This window comes from Argiope bruennichi, chromosome 10, assembly GCF_947563725.1.
Source record: "Argiope bruennichi chromosome 10, qqArgBrue1.1, whole genome shotgun sequence".
In the NCBI taxonomy this organism is placed as follows: Eukaryota; Metazoa; Arthropoda; class Arachnida; order Araneae; family Araneidae; genus Argiope; species Argiope bruennichi.
In genome coordinates this window covers 58,905,331-58,925,642 of record NC_079160.1, presented here as the reverse complement: position 1 = coordinate 58,925,642, position 20,312 = coordinate 58,905,331, and the positions used below count along the sequence as shown (strand labels likewise).

Below are 20,312 nucleotides of genomic sequence, written 5' to 3'. Positions count from 1 at the left end.
AATAATGCTCTGTTGATAATTTGATAAAATGACATTTTATCTAACAAGATTTAAAATCTATTCCCCTCCCCCTCCCGAATACAAAAGTCTCCAAGCCATTCTCCACACTTTTAAGTCAGAAGCATGTTTGAACTACTTATCCTACAATGAGAATCCATTTTTCATAAACTAAATTTAAAAACTATAATTAAAAACACCACAAGCAGTTTAAGATGCAATTTATTTTAATGTAAAACTTACACAATGAATATATAATAATATTTAATTAAAAAATTATTGTAACAGATAATTTCATTAAATCTGCTAAATGCTTTGGCACCGCTCTCACAGAGAGCATAATAATGTTTACAGTCTTGGATCAAGAAAATAACAGGTCCTTATTTTCATATATTTTCAATGTTTAATCATCTGCATCATTATTATCATCATCATTCTCATTATCATCATTCTCATCTTCATCATCATTCTCATTATCATTATCACTATCATAAAAGTCACTATCAGATTCATATAAATACTCAATAAGATCAGATACATCAGAATTTGAACCATTTGAATGTTGAACATTTGCTGAAATATTTGCCAGGCCAGAGCTTGAAATATTTCCACACATAACGGAATTGTACATTTCGGGCAAAGCCTCATCCGGTGCACCAATTTCTTCTCCACCATTCTCCAACAGAGCTACTGCAGAAGAAGTTTCACCGGAATTTATTGCAGGAGAAGGCAACCACGTATCTGCCCCACCAGGAGATAAGCAAGAATTTAAATGAGCTGAATAGGCAGTTGAAAATGAATTTGCAACCCCTACAGCAGTTGAATTTGTAGCGAAAGGAGGAAATACGGGCAGTGAAAAGTTTGTCAAAGTAGATGATTCTGAAGAGTCTTCTGACGTAGAAGATTCTGATGAACAAGAAGTGGAAGATTCGGATATTGCCCCGTCTGCAGCATGGAAAGAATCATTTCCATTTCCAAGTACATTTGCCACATAATCAAAAATATCCTCATTTGCAGGTTCATTTAGATCATCTATATCTAATGGCGCTGGTGGTGCTCCAAAGTTCATTATCGAAGGTGGGTCGAGAGGAAAATATGGTGGAGGTGCACCAGAATAAGCATCATCACTAGCATCTTGGTGCAATAAATTGTGAAGCTGTAATAAAAAAATAAAAATAAAAAGAACCCATTTATAAGTGAGAGTCTATATATTCGAATGGGATTTTATCAGTAAAAATAAAAGGGGAAAGCTTTCCCTCTGCCTTCCAAAGGCACAACTATTTGTGAATGAAAAGAACTGAAAAAATAATAAATGAACTGCTGAAATGAAGGGGGAAATAATAGCAAATCAATGGAAATGAAATCATAAAAGCAAATGGATTAGAGTGGCTCTATAGTGAATAATAAGCAGTTAGTCATCTTGTGTTCTTAAAACACCAATATCTTAGTTGGAAAACATAACAACTTAGAAACCACATCACAGGAACAAAACAAAACAAAAGAAGGTACATGTAGAAATAACAAAGATTTATAAGATATAGTTACATTGAAAAATTGAATACATGTCTTTAATGATGAAAACAAGCAATCATTAAATCTAACTAAGAAAATATTTTAACTGAACTGCATTTGAGATTTGATTTAAGAGAAAAATGGAAATTTTAAATGTTCTTTGATACTATTGCTACTTGCAATTTATGAAATCAATACTATGTTATATTTGAGGAATTTGATATGGATATTACTAAAAATGTACAAAAAGTACATGTACAATGTACACTTCATAAAATAGCTACCTATTTTGTGAAAAAATGATTTTGGCTGTATAAAATATACAAGACATTTATGCTCCAAGATTTGAATACTTAATAATGCCTTACATTCTGTTGAAAGAAATAAACAAGAAAGGTGTTTTTTATACTGATTACCTTATTTTAAAATTAAAACAAGAATATTAAAACATTAAATTTACTTGATCAATGAATTTTTTTTAAATGAATGTGTGCATACAAAGAAAAGAAAAATCCCCCAAAGCAAAGAAAGATGGAAATTTTTATTAAGTACACCAATATATATATTGTATACTATTTCTTAAATTGCTTTATAAATTAAAAAGTTATTATATAATTTAAAACATTTCACCCATAACTATGTTGTAGTTAAGCATTTTATGAAATAATTCAGTTATACACTTTAACCATTATTATTTTATTTTTTTTAATTATATAATTAGATTATACTGTTTGTTTTGTTAATATAAAGTAGATATCACTAAACAACCAACCGTAGGAAATTTTTAATGTTCAGATTTCTTATTTTTACATCACACCATACCATTGTTTATCATATTCACGAATTACATAAATTATTAAATTATAAAATCGAAAAATTTGATGGATGTTCAAAATATAGACAAAATAGTTAAATAGTTAGGAGAACATGACTATATTAGATTAAGATTTACTCTTGCATCTTTCATATAAAATTGGAAATATTCAAAAATTTCATCGAAACTTTTTATATATGATGATCATTCAATAATAAAAGGCATTCATTAAACAATGGCTTAATTTCACTTGAATAGCAAAAGAATCTTGTTATTAAAAAAAAAAATCAATGATGACATGAAAATTTATAACAAAGAATCAAAATATTACAGAATAAAATATAGATTAATATAACAGAATTTATGGAGGAGTAGAAGTTAGAAAACAGATCTTTATGACAAAAGGAAAATAGTTTTCATAGAATTTATAATACAAAAATGTTAAAACTCCCCACCCACCCTAGTGCAGTTCATAATAATGACGACACTTGATCGCAATTTCACCTATATAAACAAACTTTGAATAAAATTTTTTATTCTTAATAAATTTACAAAAAAGGTAATGAGTCAACACTTAATAAATAAAGAAAGCCTGGAATACAGAAACAGAAGAAAACAAATACCTATAGAATTAGTCAAGTATTGCAAACTATAATTTCATTGATGATTTCATTTTAAAAATTTAGAAAGCAATCTTACAGTAAAAACAGAGCAAAATTCCCACAATTCAGATTATTTAAAAATCCCATTTTATAAGATATATAGTATGTACATATTTTGAAACAATTTCACAAACAAAAAAAAAGTATAATATTTTAATGTTACAAGTTAATTTATGTTTTACGTCACCATTCCATAAAGAAATTTAGCTTCTTGGTCGCAAACACATATAAAAATAATTATTAAGTTCCAATGTCTTTCTTTTTTGTTTGCAAAAGGAGAAAAATTTGAGAACAACTTTTTAAAATTCTTTTGCCTGAAATTGTAAGTTCAGAAAGATCAATGAGATATTCACTATAAACAATATTGTTTTACTTGTCCCCTCAAATATCCAATTGGAATTTGAAGCTGCATATCAAGAATTCTCAGTGATGCAAAGATTAAGATTTTCAAAACCATTAAGATTTTTTTTTCTTCCAGATTTCATCAAGACTCCCCATTAAGATAAGAAACTTGCATCAACCAGAATAATAGTATTTTACTGCACATCTAAACGTTCAAAATTTAAGAATGATCAAAATAATATAATCTTTAAAAGTAATTTTATTTTAAACAAATTTGAGAGATGCAATGAATTGACATTTAATAACCCCATTTCAGAATGAATGTAATTCAGAATGCTGGCTGTATCTGTATCATAATATTTGAAATGCCTCATTTATCCATATCTGAAATAAACTAGATTGCAAGGTAACAACAGTGCCTTTTTTTAAGGCCATACAATTACAACTATGAAGAATTTTCATTTGTAAATGGGCATAAAGCTTACAGCTAAGCAGTCTCCATTAAGGTGCAAATATCTTTATGGAGATTAAGGTGCACTTGCAAGTACCTCCTACTCTTATTAAAAATCCCTATAATCAAAGAGCAATTCGAATTTACATTATATGTTATATAACTATATCCACAAAAGAATATAAGCATAATTTATTTAAAAACAAATTATATATTTCAATAGAATTTAATTTTAACCACTTAACTAATAACATTGTTATTAACAAAGTAGTTTGATTTAACCATAACATTATGCTTACTTTTTTAAAGTATATCAATAGCACATAAGAAATAACACTCATATTACAGTTTTTATTCATTTATTTCTGAGAATTTTTATTTTAAAAAAAGTATTTAGTTTAAACATATTAAATAGAAAATTTTCACTTAATAAAAATATGAAACTTTGGCATAGCTTGAATACTCCTTCATTACTATATAACTGGGCTTTTATTCAAGGGGAAGGGGGAATGCACATGCTTAAATAATGAAGGTAAATAAATATATGCCAATAAAATATATATGAAACATTTGTTATAATGTATACAACTTTTTATACACTTCTAAGATGCACAGAAATGTGCATTTAGTAATTCATTTTCAATTCATCCTCTTATAACTTTCTAGGTACTGTCAACCCAAATCGTCATAAGCTATAGTTATCTACACAGTACAAGTTTTTCTTTGCATAGTGTTAATTCAGTAGTACATCTATACTCATAATAAAGCTGAGTGTATGTGTGTTGGCACTCTAAAGGCCAGACTGTTTGACCTGTAGATATCAAATTTGATACATGTAAAGCTTAGAGGTCAAAAATGTGCACCACGAAGCGATTTTTAAAAATTTTTAATTAAAAAAAATAAGAATTTGACATTTTTTTGCAATAACTTCTGAAAATATCACACAAACATAATTTTCACATGCAGTTAAATTAAAAATTTTTTTTAATGATACTTATAATTTACAATGAATTTTTTAAAAATATTTTAACTATATATTTCAACAATATATTTTGTGTAAAATAAAAATGAAATTTAATTTGCACAAGCACATTTTGCATGAATGGGGAAGAAATAGCTTTCCAAGATTTCAATTTCTAAGATACTTCTGAATAATCAATCCTTCCTCTAGAATAAAAATTGGAACCATGGATGCCACAAGTTCACAGATTTTTATTTTCACAGTCACATTGTAGTAAAGGGGGGGGGGAAACCAAGTATTCTCTGAAATTTTATGGTCAGTTAATTGAATCCAAAATTGTAACAGAGCTACAATTTTAGAAACAAGATTACATACAAAATTTCATTTATCCAAGTTGTTACATTCTTCTATTATAGTATTTATTAGCACAAGGACATAAAAAACCTACAGAGAATTCATTGACAGGTTAGTCCCCAAATTTGATTTGATCAATATTTTCATATATATATATACTTTAAATGCAAAAACTCTGTCAAATTTTATTAATGTAGTACTTTGCATTTTGTAGTTATGCTCATCTATACTTGGATAAAAAGATTTTTTTTACAAAAATCTTTATAGAAATGGATTATGTCCAAAATTTGATAAAAATCTGAAAATTTAGCATTAAAAAATTCCATCTCAAAGGTTTTTGTGCAATCTTGTTCATAGACATAATTTCAAAAATGTTTTATTTGATGGTTTGAATTAAGATTTGGAAAGAATAGAGTGAATTTTTTTGGCAATTACATTTCTTTTTCTTTAGTTTGTATATGAAAAAGTAAAAAAAGAATTTCATCGAGATTAATTTTTTTTATACAGTACTTATGATCCTTCGAAAATATGAGAATTAAAAACAGTGATAAAAATACTATTCAATTTTATTGATTTTTATCCTTTAAAATAAATCTAAAGAAGGAATCATTAGATATTGTAATTCTAAAAAATTAAACTGTATTTTTATATCACTTCCTTAACCAATCTCATTTAATAATTTTAAACTTTGTATTTGAATCAGAAATGCAAATTTGCTATAATAATTATAGCATTACTTTTCAGTTCATAATAATAAAATAAAACTATATTATATAAATATATATTAGGATGTCCCATAAGTTTCTTTCCTATCTCCAATATGAAATGAATACACAATGATTACTGTTTAAGATATTATTTATTTTATTATATAAGAACCCTTGCTCTATTACCTTCTTCCATCTCTCAGGAAGCCTCATTATACTTTCTTTCCAAAACTGTTATGTTTTCGACAAGAAATAATCCTTGAGGTGTGCTTTTATTTCAAGGATATTTTAAAGCGCTTATCGCGAAAAGAATTTTTTCGAATCGCGAAAAGAAAGAACAGAAAGAAGCAATAATCCGATGGAGTGAGATCTGGAGAGTATGCAGGATGCAGTAAAACATCCCAAAATGTAAGAGCTTCGCTCTTATGACTAATACAATATGTGGTCTTGCATTGTCCTGAAGAAAAAACACTTCAGTTCATTAATTCTGGCTGTTTTTTTTTTTTTGCTATGGCAGCTTTTGATTGATCCAGTTGATGACAGCATTTCATAGAATTTATTGTTTTATCTTGATGTAGGAGCTCATAGAAAATTACACCTTTCCAATCCCACCATATGGACAAAAGAACTTTTTGGGGTGTAGTAGAGCTCTGGTGCGACTGAAACCAATGACATTGTCGTCTAATAGATAAACCTGCATGTTTCCACAAGCAGAGCCAGATAAGGCCATTCATAGTGCAATGAGAATGAAACTTTCGGGACATCCTAATATGTTATATAAATAAAAGAATTTAATGTATGTAACTATATATTTGTGTACAAATTATACAAGTATACATTTGTGCTATTTCATGAAATAAAGGAGGAAAATTTTGCTAATTATTAAAATTTTACTAATTTGTTAATTATTGAAAATAGCTATCCTATGAATTGTTTTGATTACAAAATAAAAACAATTTTCTTCATGGATAAGCAAAGAACTACCCTTTTCACCTGCTCATACCATTTATAGAATCACCATTTACTTCAAATCTTTCATATAATGCACTTTCACATTAAAAACTAATTTTCTATTTCATTTCAAGCTGATTATTTAGCAGCTTATTGAGATGTAAGTAATTATTCTATGAAATTAACATGCATATACTTTAAATATTATTTTGGAGTTCTAATAGGTTCAATACATTACTTCATAAAACAGTAAAAATGTTTCATGTAATTACAGATTTTATTCCATAATGGTAATATGCATTAAACTTAAATGTCAGGGTAAAATATCAAGAAAAAAAAAATAGGTAAGTAAATTTTTATGAAAAAAAAAAAAAAAAACTTTTAGAAACAATTTTTTTTTTATTGTAGTAATCTTTCTTTTGATCAGTTTTATCTTTTATCTTAGTAAATATCTTCTAAATGATAACTCTCTTGAAATCACAGCTTATATTAATATAATATACAAATTTCCGATTTTAAGTTATGCTATATGTTTTGCAATATGAACTACAAATAACTTCAGAACCATTATGAGAAAGTAACAACAACAACAAAAAAAAGCACAAGAAATTGTTCTTCTGAAATAACCAAATGAGTAATTCAAGAAATATTAATGATGAATTGTGAAATATAGTTCTTTTTTATCAACCAAACAATTAGAATTATTTTTAGAACTGTTATACTGTTTCTAATTTTCAGAAAATTAAATGAAAGTTATATTTTATATCTAGGCAGAAAATCCCTTAACAATGCATTGTTAAATGTTCCAGAGAATGCAGTAACAGATTTCTGCTCAGACAGTTGTCTATGGTTGCCGAAATCAACAGTTTTTTTTTTTTTTTTAATAACGTTAACCTATTTGCCAAGTAAATAAATTTCTGAGAAATAAATAGCTTATGAATAATAAAATATAAGGATAATATTAACATTTTATTGAATTTGGTCATGCTGGTATCTTTTTTCTTATGTTCATGTTCATTACAATAATTATAAATGCCAATATTTACACTAGTATTATATATAAATAAGAATCATAATAAACAGATAAATAAATGTGCATCTTTTCTTAAAATTATCGAAATAAAAATTATTTTGAAATAAATTACTAATATGTTGAAATATGAAACTTATTTGCCCAATTTATTAAAGAAGATAATTTGCAATGTACACTGCGTAAAGTTGTAAATTACCTAAATACACCACCGATAATAATTTTGGTTTTCTACCTTGATTCCGAGACTGTATTGTTGTTTACTACTTATTTTAAATACACTTAAATGTTCCAATTAAATTATTCATAAAATTACAAAAATTATTCCTGTGAGACAGTTAACTTTCTTATAACTATTACAATAACTATTTTAAAGTTTTACAGATTTTAGCATATAGGTCATTCTAGAAATGCATATTTATATTTATTCTTCTCATTTCGATTAAATTTCCAAGCCATTATCTAATTTCAGAATTAATGCTATCAAAATAGACAACTAACGTTTCCTACTTAAAAAATTAAAAAGAATTAGTGCTGTGAACAAATTTTATCAATATTATAATTACCTCCTAAATAATCAGATTTACAATGTTAAACACTGATTTTTAAATTTGGATTTCTATTTTAAAGAATGCAAATATTTTTTATAGAACTTTTGGATTTGCAAAATTTAGTATGTTTTGAGGTGCTGCAAAGATGTTAAAGTTTCATAAAATTGAAATTTTTTCTGATTTTTAAATTTTTTAAAGAAATAATAACTTTTGATTTGTAATTTGTAAAAGTGCTAAAAATTTTCCTTTTGGTGTAGATAAGATAAATTAAAAATATGAAAATAATGGGAGTACATCTTGAGGTGTTGCAAGGATGTTAAAGTTTCATAAAAATTTTTGGAACTTTTTCAAAGATTTTTGCATGTCTCAATCAAGAACTAAAAAGTTTTAAATAGAAATTATAATATGAATAGAAATATAAAAACAGCTTTATTATTGCATTGATATGGCCTCCAAGTCATCGCTGGAGCAGATGTTATTGAGCGGAGGTGGAGATTTGTATGTGCGTGGTGACAAGCTCAGTTCAGCAATTTTACCAAGTTCAAATGAATGGGTATCTCCTCCCCGTCTATTGTGTAACCGATTAAAGTAAGAGATATGTTAGTTTGTGCTTATGTGCTTTGTTGTGATTAAAAATACCTCAGACTAAATTAGTGAAGACCAGACAAATGTTGGAATTTTCTATTTTTGGAATTTTTAGCGATTTGCTTGAAATTGAACTACTTATTTACGAATCTGTTATTAAGTGCTAATGTTACACTAAACATTAAGTCTCTGGAAACATGTTTTAACACGGATGGGGTAGGGTTCAGTTACATCATTTTCAAGCCATGAATTCATGCAGATGTAAGCTATTGCCTCGAAGTTTATCTTTAGAACTTTAAACCTCTTGATTCCACCTCTACTTTCTGTTCTTGCTTTTAAAACATGTTGTAAACCAAGTTTTCATTGAATTTTACATTTATCACATATCATGGAGAAAAGGATATTTTCTGGAGCAGTAAAGTACCCATTTCTTTGAATAATTGGGTCTATAGTGTTGTTGAGATTGTCATAGAGGTACTTGAATATGAGATAAAGTTAAACAGATGTTTGGAACTATAAGTATATGAAGGTTTTAACTTAATATTAAACCATACAAACTTTCAAAATGCACTCAGGCAAAGTCTTAAGATGTATTCGAAAGATCTGGTTGATTGGCCTCTTTTTGTAAAGAACATTGTTGATCTTTACTGTTGTCACCAGTAACCATTTCTGAAATACTAATATTCTTTGTCCGTTCTTAACTAAACTTAATTATTTTTTGTAGTTATTTACTTTTGCTTCTTTCTTCCTCAAAGCGCTTATGGTAGCTAACTAGGTATCAATATTACCTATAACCATTTAAGCAATATTGATATTATATTTAACCAGTAATATTACATTTATATATAAGGCATCTGAAGTTGAGCCAAATAGTGTAGTGGATCCGGTTATCGACTTTCCCTGGTTTTCCTTGTCACGCACAAGTATTTGAAAGACATGCGACATTAGAGATCGAATTGGCTCAAAATGCCTATGATTTAATCGCAAGAGAAGGATACATAAGAGCAAAAATTGATTCACGTGCGAGTATCCCTAAAGTTAATATAAAAAATGATGGCTAAATGTGGCAATGAAGTAGAAACAAACATTTTGCAGTTGTAACATTTGTAATAATTAAGGATACAGAAGTAAGAAACACAAAATTTGACATTAAAAAATATTTTATTACTATTATTGCATTTTGTAATTAATTTTTTTTTTTTAGTTGTGATGCTTACAAATGTATTTAAAACATCCTTTGCAACATTATATGCAAGTTAAATTCATAAAAAACTATTATCTCAAAGTTTATAAACTTTCAATTTTCTTTGCAGATTTCAAGCTCTTTGCGGCACCTCAAAATGTTGTAGTATTGCAACCAACTTTTTTTAAAAATTCTTTTTGAACCTAAAAGGCAATTCCCCCCCACTCCCGCCACTATTACCAAACTAAAATCTAAAAATTCTTAAGACCATTTTCATTTCACCCTAATGTACATACATACAAATGAAAAATTAACTCAGGTTACACCCTCAAGCAGTAAAATTGTGGCCCTTTATTGTATAAAACAACAATATTTTATAGTTAAAGTGAAATATTGCTTCAAAATATAGCAAGCAGACTAACAAAATATATAAATTCAAAAATTTTTTTAAATATCACCAGAATTTATTTTTTGATCATGTGAACACAAATGAAGTTTTTTCTAAAGCTACTAATATATTAACTTTTGTATTAGACATATGTGCACTTCTTAAAAAGTACTGTCACCTTTAATTTATTGTGACTGCTAAATTCCATGCCCCATCTTTAAATGTAATATTGTGACCTTAAAAAAGGATAAAAATCAGCAATGGTCTTTCAGAGTGTATATGCTTAAGTTACAGAACTTATTTTATTGTGTTAATTTGTGCTATGTAAAAGCTATATTTTTTTAAACATTTTTTTATTTAAGGGATTAATTTATGACACATACAAATATTTTGTTTAACACATTCTCACTACTTTTAATTTGGAAATCATGCACAAAAATACATCCCCCCTCCAAATTTTTATGACTGCTATATGAAACTGAGTGTCAGTCATATGTTTGAACATGAAAATTTTGTTGGCCACAACAGACATTTGCTCGTTGCAACATTTCTCTTGACACAGCAAACGACAGCTAAAGCCGTTATTTAACTATTTAAACACAAATCAACTATTTTTTAACTCATTGAATTGATCTTTGAAAAAGATAAATAATATTTCTTCACCATGTAATCCAATCTTTGATATCTGAAAAATATTTTATTCTTGGAGTTTAAAAATAAATATGAATTAGTTTTATGAAATGAAATTTTAAGAATAAAATATGCCATTCTGGCCACTTTGTAAAATAGGTGTAATTTTAACAGATAATACACTTACATTTTCAATCCATTTTTGTCGAAACCTGATTGCTCTTATGTTTCCACGGAAACCAAATGATGCCTGTTCTGCATGGATGAGTCGCAAAAGACCTTTTTCATCTCGATGCTTGTGGTGTAAGTGTCCAATGCTTTTAGACATCAGAATTGGACTCTGTTTGGATTTCAGGAACAAGTAGACAGGATGATAAGGAAGAAGATGCATGCGAGATCTGAAAAGAACATAAAATATTATAGCCTTTATACTATATAAATAAAGTATGTATATGCTATAAATTAAGCTTTTACAAAAAATGCTGAAAAAATATGAATAAATTATCAAATTTTACTCAACGAATATTTTTAACAAGGGAAAGATTTGTCAACCTTAATCATGCTGATTTCATATATGGATTTGTGCTTTTATCAATATTATTTTCAAGAAGAATATTTATGTTAAATCTATCTAATATTACCACTGAAATTCATTTTTTTATCTACCTTTAATCATATAAATATATCTTAAATACATCATATTGCATATATAAGAATAGTTTATCAAAATTAAATCTAATTAAAGCTTGCATACCATCCATGTTTTAAAGGGTATATAATTGTATAATTAAGTAGTCTGAAAAATGATTGCCTTTCACTATTAATTTCATAACTAGTAAATAAAGACATTGTTGAAAACAGATAACATCAACAAAAAGGGGGGGGGAGGTAATACCGTCTATGCTAAATTATAACTTCAAAATTGGTAACAAAATAAACTAAATAAAAATGTTATTATTCATTATATAATCCAACTACTTAAAAATAACTACACAATTTTTAATACTGATTTTTTTTTCTTTTTTCCTCCAATTTTTACCAAAATCATTAATTAAAATCAATGGCAGAGTCACTGAATACAATATCTAGATTTGAATTACCTAAATCATCCAGTTTAAAAAATATTTAATTTAAATCATTAAATAGTAAATTTTGTTTAAATTTACTCTGAGTATTAAACACTAAAAACATAATAGGATTAAGTCATTTAAAAAAAGTATGATTTTCAAAAATGAAAAAAGGATGAAGATTAAATTTAAGATGCTAATGGACATAACAGAGTGAGCAATAAAAAATAAGAAATGAAAATTGCTGACAGTCAAAAAAGTAAAGAGTTTAAAATTGGAATAAATACAAATCTCAAAATAAAAATTTTCATTTTGATGCCACCTTCCTTAACAAATATCAAATTTACTTCTATTCTTTTCCCCTTCTGTTTCTTACAGTTCAATTAATTTTATCATTATCCAATTAAATCTCTTAATAATAATATCTGCCAATTGCCATGAAACTTAGTAGCAATTTTTCGCATCCTCTCATAATTAAATAATATTCTACTTATCAATTTTCATATTAAAAACACTTCTATTTCATAAAATAAATCCACATTATTTTCTTAAATATAAAAAAAAAATCAAATGAAATATAGGGAAACCTCTCAGAGTGTGTAAAAAAAAAAGTAACTCAGTGACACTTTTGCGTTCCAAGAAAATTTAGCTGCTTTGAAGGGTTTTCTGTACAATCGCAAGATAGTTGAAATAATACATAATATAAACAAGTCAGCACATTTAAAATAAAACTTGACACTTATCTAAAGATGTACATTATTTTATGTTGTTTTAAACATTTTATTGAAAAATGATGTAATTTAACTATTTTTACGCTTCTAAAAAAACCCCACAATTTTTTAAAAAGTTTTTTCTACTAGTTTAAAAAGAATCTCTAACCCATTCATTTGTTATTGTATCAGAATTTCCAATGATTTCTTTGTCAAAGTCACTTGGGTTGAAAGTTTAGCTAGATTTTGATTACCACCTGTATAAAAAAAAATTCATCTTCACAGATAGAATCGACGAGTGAAAGTCATAATAAAGTCATTTGTAAAAAAGTTTAATTAATTTAAATCAATCTTAAATTAATTTTAGTTTAATTAAAGGCATGCAAAAAATGCTCATCTTTGATATACTTGTCAACTATAAGGCATTCTTCCCAATCGGAACTTGCGTCAAAGCTATTGTGGCAGGGTTTGCTGCTTCGTGCTGGAAGGATTTGGGATCATACTCTATTCCAACAAGTTTCGAGAGCTCTGCTAACTCATCTTCTGCAGTCAATTCGCTGAATATATCTAATTCTCTTGATTTCTCTACTTCTGATACCCCAGTTAATGAAGCATTTAGTGATTGCTTCTTGATTTAATTTTTCCAGAGGATTTTAATCCGGTTAAAGGTATTTCTGAGAAAAATTTTCTTTGAAAATTTTTCACATCCATCTATATGTGCAATGACATGTCACAAAGCACAGTGTCTGCATTCCATCTTGAAACATCTTATAATACCATAGTCCAATAGCTGAAGTTGCAAGCTGAGCGCCATGTGCATCACAGACTGCATTGTCTAACACAAAAAGAACTTGGCTTGATACCTAGTTTTCTCACCGAAATTTACCAACCATTCTTTAAAAAGAAATGATGTAACCCATGCTTTTTTTTTTGTTGTTCAGATACCACAACACAACAAGATGGATTAAATCTTTTTCTTTAAAAACCTGGGTTTTTAAACATCCCAAAATGATCAGGGGTTTTTCTTTCTGTCCAACTGTTCTCACACAAAAATAAATGGTGAGCAGCTCCTACGAAATATTTCCACTACGGCTTCACATGAACTGAGGTTGATATTGTCTGCTTCACCATACAGTGATCGAAAAGTGATGTTATTTAGCGATGTTATCTAGCCAGTTACCCATTGCTGGCTGAAAAATTTTCAATACCTAGAGCATCCACAAGTTCTTTTGCCATATGTTGAATCATAGGTCCAAACAGCTTTAAACAATTCCAAAACCGTCGTATTTTTGTCGGCATATTTTTCATGTCTGATAGCACGAAATTTGAAGTCTTCATATTCTTTAAAAATCTAATCCTTTTGTTTAATGATTTTGTTCACATATGTTCTTCTATAGTTAAATAATTTAGCCAACTTTCTTGTCAATTTTCTATTCTCATATTGATACAGAACTTGAATGTATTTACTTGAGATTTAGAAAAACTCTCATCAACATCTCTGCAACCCATATCAATGAAAGAAGTAATAAAAGAAGCATGAATGACATTTTTATTCCAAAATTACTGGAACCCATTAATAACTAACAGCCTTTGATCCTTTTGGCTTATAGCTAGAAACAGCAAGTGATTATTACTTCTTAAACAGTGAGATGGACGAATTTATGGAAACAGCCATTCAGAGAGGGTTGGGAGGCAATACTTAGGGATTATTTCAGCATTAGGTCTATGGGTAGAAAATCCATGTCACGAAAAATTGGTCATTAAGATGGGTGGCCGTTCGAAGATGTTTTACTGTAATGCATTAATTACATAGCCATTTTAGGAAATCTGAGAAAGAAAAAATGCACAGAAAAGCTTGCCTCTTCCAAAGTATGCTAAATTCATTCAGCAGATAGTAAAATTCCATAATATTATCAACAAATAACAATTGGCAAATCTAATTTAAATTTCTTTCTCTTTCTTTGTAAGCAATTGTAATGTATTGAACCATAAAACATACTTGCATGTCTGATATAATTAACAGAGATATTAAAATGTAACCAAATTACAAAATTAACAATATATATATATATATATATTGGTAAAATAAAATAAATACACATACCAGTTTATTTAATTAGATTAATGCACCATCTCGCAGCCAAACAATGCTTAAGATTAACCTCAATTTTGAATCATGATTAAATGACAAAGACAACAACCGAGTTGGCATATCATTTTCCCATTTTTCAACAATAAATGAATGTGAAATGCTTTACATGCAATTATAGATACATAGTCCACAAGATTCACTTACAAAACAAATTTTTAGCAAATTTCAGTCTCAACCTTGAAACTAAGGTTACCATCAAATCCTCCCTCCCTTTCAAAACACATATGTAAATAAAGGGAACCAATCTCATAAATAAGTAATATAAGCTTAATACTTATATAAAGCTTATAATACTTTAAAGCTTACTAAAGCTTTTAATACTTAAGCAAAAAAATATTTTTCATTCTTGTATTAATAAAAAGTTAGTTGATTAACTGACATTAAACTTTTTTGGTGCTTCAAAGCAAACAAATATTGCAGTTAACTACATATCTGTCAAACAAATCTTGACAGATTTTAGTATTAATACTATATACCAGAAAATAAAAGCATATTTACATTTACATTCAAAGGAAGATCAATATAATTATAAATAAATACATTTTTTTAAAAATAAATATATTTAAAATTAAAAATATTTTTATGCATAAATAATACACAAAGCTATCTTTTAACTTGTTGCTTATGACTTCAATAAATAAATAAATAAATAAATAAAATCAGAAAATTATTTGCCCCAAATAATTTTTAAGCATCATTATTTTATGAAAACCAAATTATACCAAACAAATTTCAAAAACCAGAGATAGCTAAATTTTTTCAGTTATAATTTTTAAAGATTGATACAAAATTGTATCAACCATATCAATAAGTGCAAATTCAGGTGGATTTTAATGATTAAAAATATCTAATATTTTTATTCTAAAGGAATGGTAATATTAAAAATGGAATATTTTTTCAACACATGTACATAGATATGTCTCTTTAAATAAAAATTATTTTTGAAATTAGAATGGTTCCAGATTTGACAAATGATCCTTATTCAATCATCTTCTGTCAAATTTTAGCAATAGTCTCAGAGTGATAAACATTGGCATTCACAAAATAGCATAATCATTTATGGTAGGCAAAAGAAACAGGTATTAATAATAAAAAAAAAAAATCAATTAAAATCTATTTGGTAATTATTCCTAAAAATTACCTCTTGTATCAAAGTAATGAAAATTTTAAATATCTTTATTTTGAATAAAAGAAATGTTTTTAATTATATTACTAATTTAAAACCATAATTATGATCAAACCTCAAATTATTAGAATGAATAAGGTTTATACACCTACCTAAGGATATTAGCCAACTGACCAGCTGTGTAATTGGATGGGACCATGAGTTTAGCTTTCTTTGTGGCATTCTCATGATTTTCAATTATCACCTAAAACATATGCAAAAGAAGCAAAGCAAGAAATTTTTTTTAAAAATTAACACGATGTACTAAAGCAATTATACATAATAAAAAATTATTGCTTATTGGTGTACAGAGATAAATCTATTACAATTGCAAAACAATTACAATTATTTTGAAAATATGTAGGTATTTTTATTTTCATCTCCTTTAATTTTCAATGCAAATAGACATGAAAAATGATGCAAGAAGTAAAATAACACATTTACCAAAAGATGGTTTTTAAAAAGTGATTACCAGTTAAGGTAACTAGGAAATGATCAAATTTTCCTCAGACAACTTATTTTTTATGTTTGTAGCAATTAGCATTGTCTTTTGCAGACAATTACTTAGCAAATATTTTTATTTAAAAATATTGATTATTTTAATGAGTATGATATCTTCTTAATGAATAATGATTACCTTACTGAACTAGAAAATTAGTTAGGAAATACAAAATAATCTTTAATAATTTATATTTAATGAGTTGATATTATGAATTTATTATTATAGTTCAGAAAAAGGGATAATCAAAATAAAAATTATGATAAAATAGTAAATAGATCATATCATATGAAATTAAATTTTTATGAAAAAACTGCTATTTCTCACATAGCCATATTTTAAAAATAAAAATTAAAATTAAAATTGCAATCTAAGTTAAATGAATTGTAACACTCTGTATCTAGACTTTATATATATCTGTTAGCTATTTGATAGTCAGATATGACACAGGTTTGAATCAAAAGAGGCAGAAACTTCATAAAATAAAGAATTATGCTTAACATAAACATTCAGAAGTAAAATATGCATCATTAATTAGACAATTAAATAGGTAATTTTACACAAAAAGCAGTTGAGATATTAAATATATTATAGAATTATTATATAAAAAATTTATCTCTAGAATGATATAATTCAATTCTGAAAATGCTGAAATCCACAAACATGTGTCATATCTAAATAGAAGTCACACTATTCAATTCACTATTTTGAATCATTAGTGAAACCAGGCAGTTTATCAAAGAAACTTTCTTTGAAAAAGATACATGGGTTAATAAAAATAAAATAGAATAATAATAATTAAAAAAAAATGCTAGAAAAGCCGTCTCTACAATAAGCCTGAATTTTCAATTAACATGATGAACTAATGGAGGTTCTAATTTTTGAAGTTTCCTAGATGGTTTTGATTACGCAAGACAAATTAAATAAAATAAAATAATTTAAAAGAAATTTTGAATTTATTGTTAAAACTAATAAACTTCCTTTCATTCGAAAGAACTTTGTGTATTGTCCTTAAAACTTGGCTATACCTGGTACTTTGTTAAGCTACTTATTGTTAAGACAAATTGGAAGGGTTGTATAAATTTTCAATTTTAATATAAATGTTAACAATGGTTTCCCAGTAATTTAATAGAAATAGCATTCTCTTTGGATTGCATATATAAATGTTAAACAAAAAAATTGACCGTTTAGAATATTTTAATAAATGTCAAGATAAAATTTTTTAGATGTCTTTCTATTTACAATGTATATAATAAAGTAGACATAATATTTTGTGCATTATTTACAAATATTATATACACACAGATTTAAATTTTATGTTTTAAATACAGCTTTTATGACTGACCAATCTGAATCAAGATAGCACTGAAAATTATAGACTCAATTACGATTTGTAAATCGGAAAAGATTTATATTTCAAGTTATGGAGAACTACATTCTTTGATATAAATTCTATGATTTAATTATGCCTCTGTTATGCTCTTTTTAGGTTTCACATGGACTTTTTAAAAGCAAAACAACAGAAGTATACTTACAGGCACTGTCCTAGAAAATTTTCTTCCAGCTTCATGCTTTTCCATGGCTTAATTGAAGTTAGAACACCTGAAATTGAAATTAATTTATTTAGATAAAAGTATACTATTTTAATAATAATAATGTTTTTATATTAGGGGCTTTCTATTTGAATTCAAATTAAATTTTAAAATTTTGACATTTAAAACTTTAAACAAATTAATTAAAATCATATAAAATCCAAGAGATTAAATTTTAAAAAATGTTAATCATTTAAATATATATATTTTTATTTACAGAAAAAATTGCTACATGTACGTTAATTGCATGTTATTAGCAAACTTTAGGCTTAGCTATATGATACGATTTTTTTTTGACAATGGTTAAAATGATCTTTTTGGATTATGATGAATGGTATGTAGTTAATGCACAAATACATGAAACATTTTTAATAGTTTATATTACAATAGAAATATCTATTATTAATTTTGAACAATAGCAATTTTTTTCATGCCTCGAAGCAAATCTAAACATGCAAAATAGAACATCATTACTACAAATTACTAAAATAAAAAAAAAATTAAGGAAATACTAATTACTAATTTATTAAATTATTGAAAATTTAAACAATTAATTTGGATTTGGAAGCTGAGAAAGGGAACAATATTATAAATATTATTAATTCAACTAAATAAAGAAAAATACAAGCTAAACAATTTCTAATGACAACTGCAATTTTCTTCTAGTTTCAAGAAACTTAAGCATTCAACTTCATTTACAAATAATTAATGCAGCAAAACAAATTATTAAAACTATTTTTTTAAATTCTGCATGTTTAATAATTATATAATATTATTCACTCTTTTGAAGATATATGCTACAATATATTTAATCCTTAAGTGGACACTCAAAAACTTAGCTATACATACATAAGTGGACACTCAAAATTTTAGCTATGCATTTCTAAGTTTTTTACAACATTAAAATATTCTAGTTACTAGACAGCTAATCTTCTAATAAATAAATACTGGCTATTAAAGATTTTTAAAAAAAATGGAGAATGGTGATTCCTAATTTTTTTAATAAACAAAAATGTTATAGATATCCAACTAAAAATTGAATAAACAAAAGAAAGAGAAAACCACATCAACAATCATTATGCTTTATTAAAATTTCAACTTTGATTGAAAATCATCCCAATACGTCTTTAATTAATAAAAGAAAAAAAAAAAAAACCTTCACTAATGTCAAAAATATGACACGGGTGTACTATAAGCTTATTTATGTTGAGACAATATAAACTTTTATCATAGAATAAAGGTACAATGAATTCATTTGAATTGATCTGTTTACAGAAAAGAAATTTTAAGCTACAGTCTGAAACTCAACATTCACAAATTATGAAGAAGCAGTATAAACTACGTACAAAGAAATACGTACAATTCAAAACATCATGACATTAAGGTCAAAGATGTTTACAAGAACATCTGAGAACAGTTCCTTCTTAAATTTTGCTCCCCACAATAAAATTTGGTACAAGAGTTACTAATTAGGGGAGGGGATAAAAACATATACATGTACAAAACAGTTTTGAACAAAATTTAATTACACCAGATTTCGCAACACCAACAGGATTAACAGAAACAAACAATTATCATAAGCTGACTGTAAGGGTAATAACAATATTTAAGATTACTTAAATAAATCAAGTACCATGCAAAAGTCAGATGCAGAAATTCTAATATTTCACACTTTATATTAATTACTATTCCTTTCAAGAAAAAGTGACATCCGCTATTTTAGCGACATATAAGATGGACGCGAAACCAGAATTGTTCAAGCTGAATCGATGACTATAAAAATCTGTAATGTGAACGTAATGAGAATGCAGAGATCGGAATCGGATCCAATTCTTATAAGATTCAATTTCAAATTATGAAAGCAGATTGGCGAATTTAATATATATATATCATACCTATTAAATAAAGTATTTAAAAAATAAAATTTTGATTTAAATTAATTTTTCCAGATAAAAAGTTTGATCAACTCTGAAAAATTAGATCTAAAACATAAACAAATTTAGTATGAA

General features: G+C 26.6%; 1 protein-coding gene across 2 annotated transcripts; it reads right to left on the bottom strand.

The window, feature by feature from the left end:
• Positions 1 to 224: 224 nt before the first annotated feature.
• Positions 225 to 20,071, bottom strand: LOC129988023 (probable serine/threonine-protein kinase ifkB). 2 transcript variants are annotated; one of them, XM_056096100.1, is made up of 5 exons: positions 19,664 to 19,727; positions 18,247 to 18,313; positions 16,326 to 16,417; positions 11,306 to 11,516; positions 225 to 1,153 (listed from the first exon to the last, which is right to left on the bottom strand). In XM_056096100.1, exons 2-5 carry the CDS (start codon positions 18,289 to 18,291, stop codon positions 401 to 403), a joined length of 1,101 nt encoding a protein of 366 aa, XP_055952075.1. In that variant the 5' UTR covers positions 18,292 to 18,313; positions 19,664 to 19,727; the 3' UTR covers positions 225 to 400. The 2 variants fall into 2 exon arrangements, with proteins under 2 accessions (XP_055952075.1, XP_055952074.1); XM_056096099.1 differs by lacking the exon at positions 19,664 to 19,727 and adding an exon at positions 19,937 to 20,071 and having other exon boundaries at positions 228 to 1,153.
• Positions 20,072 to 20,312: the final 241 nt, after the last annotated feature.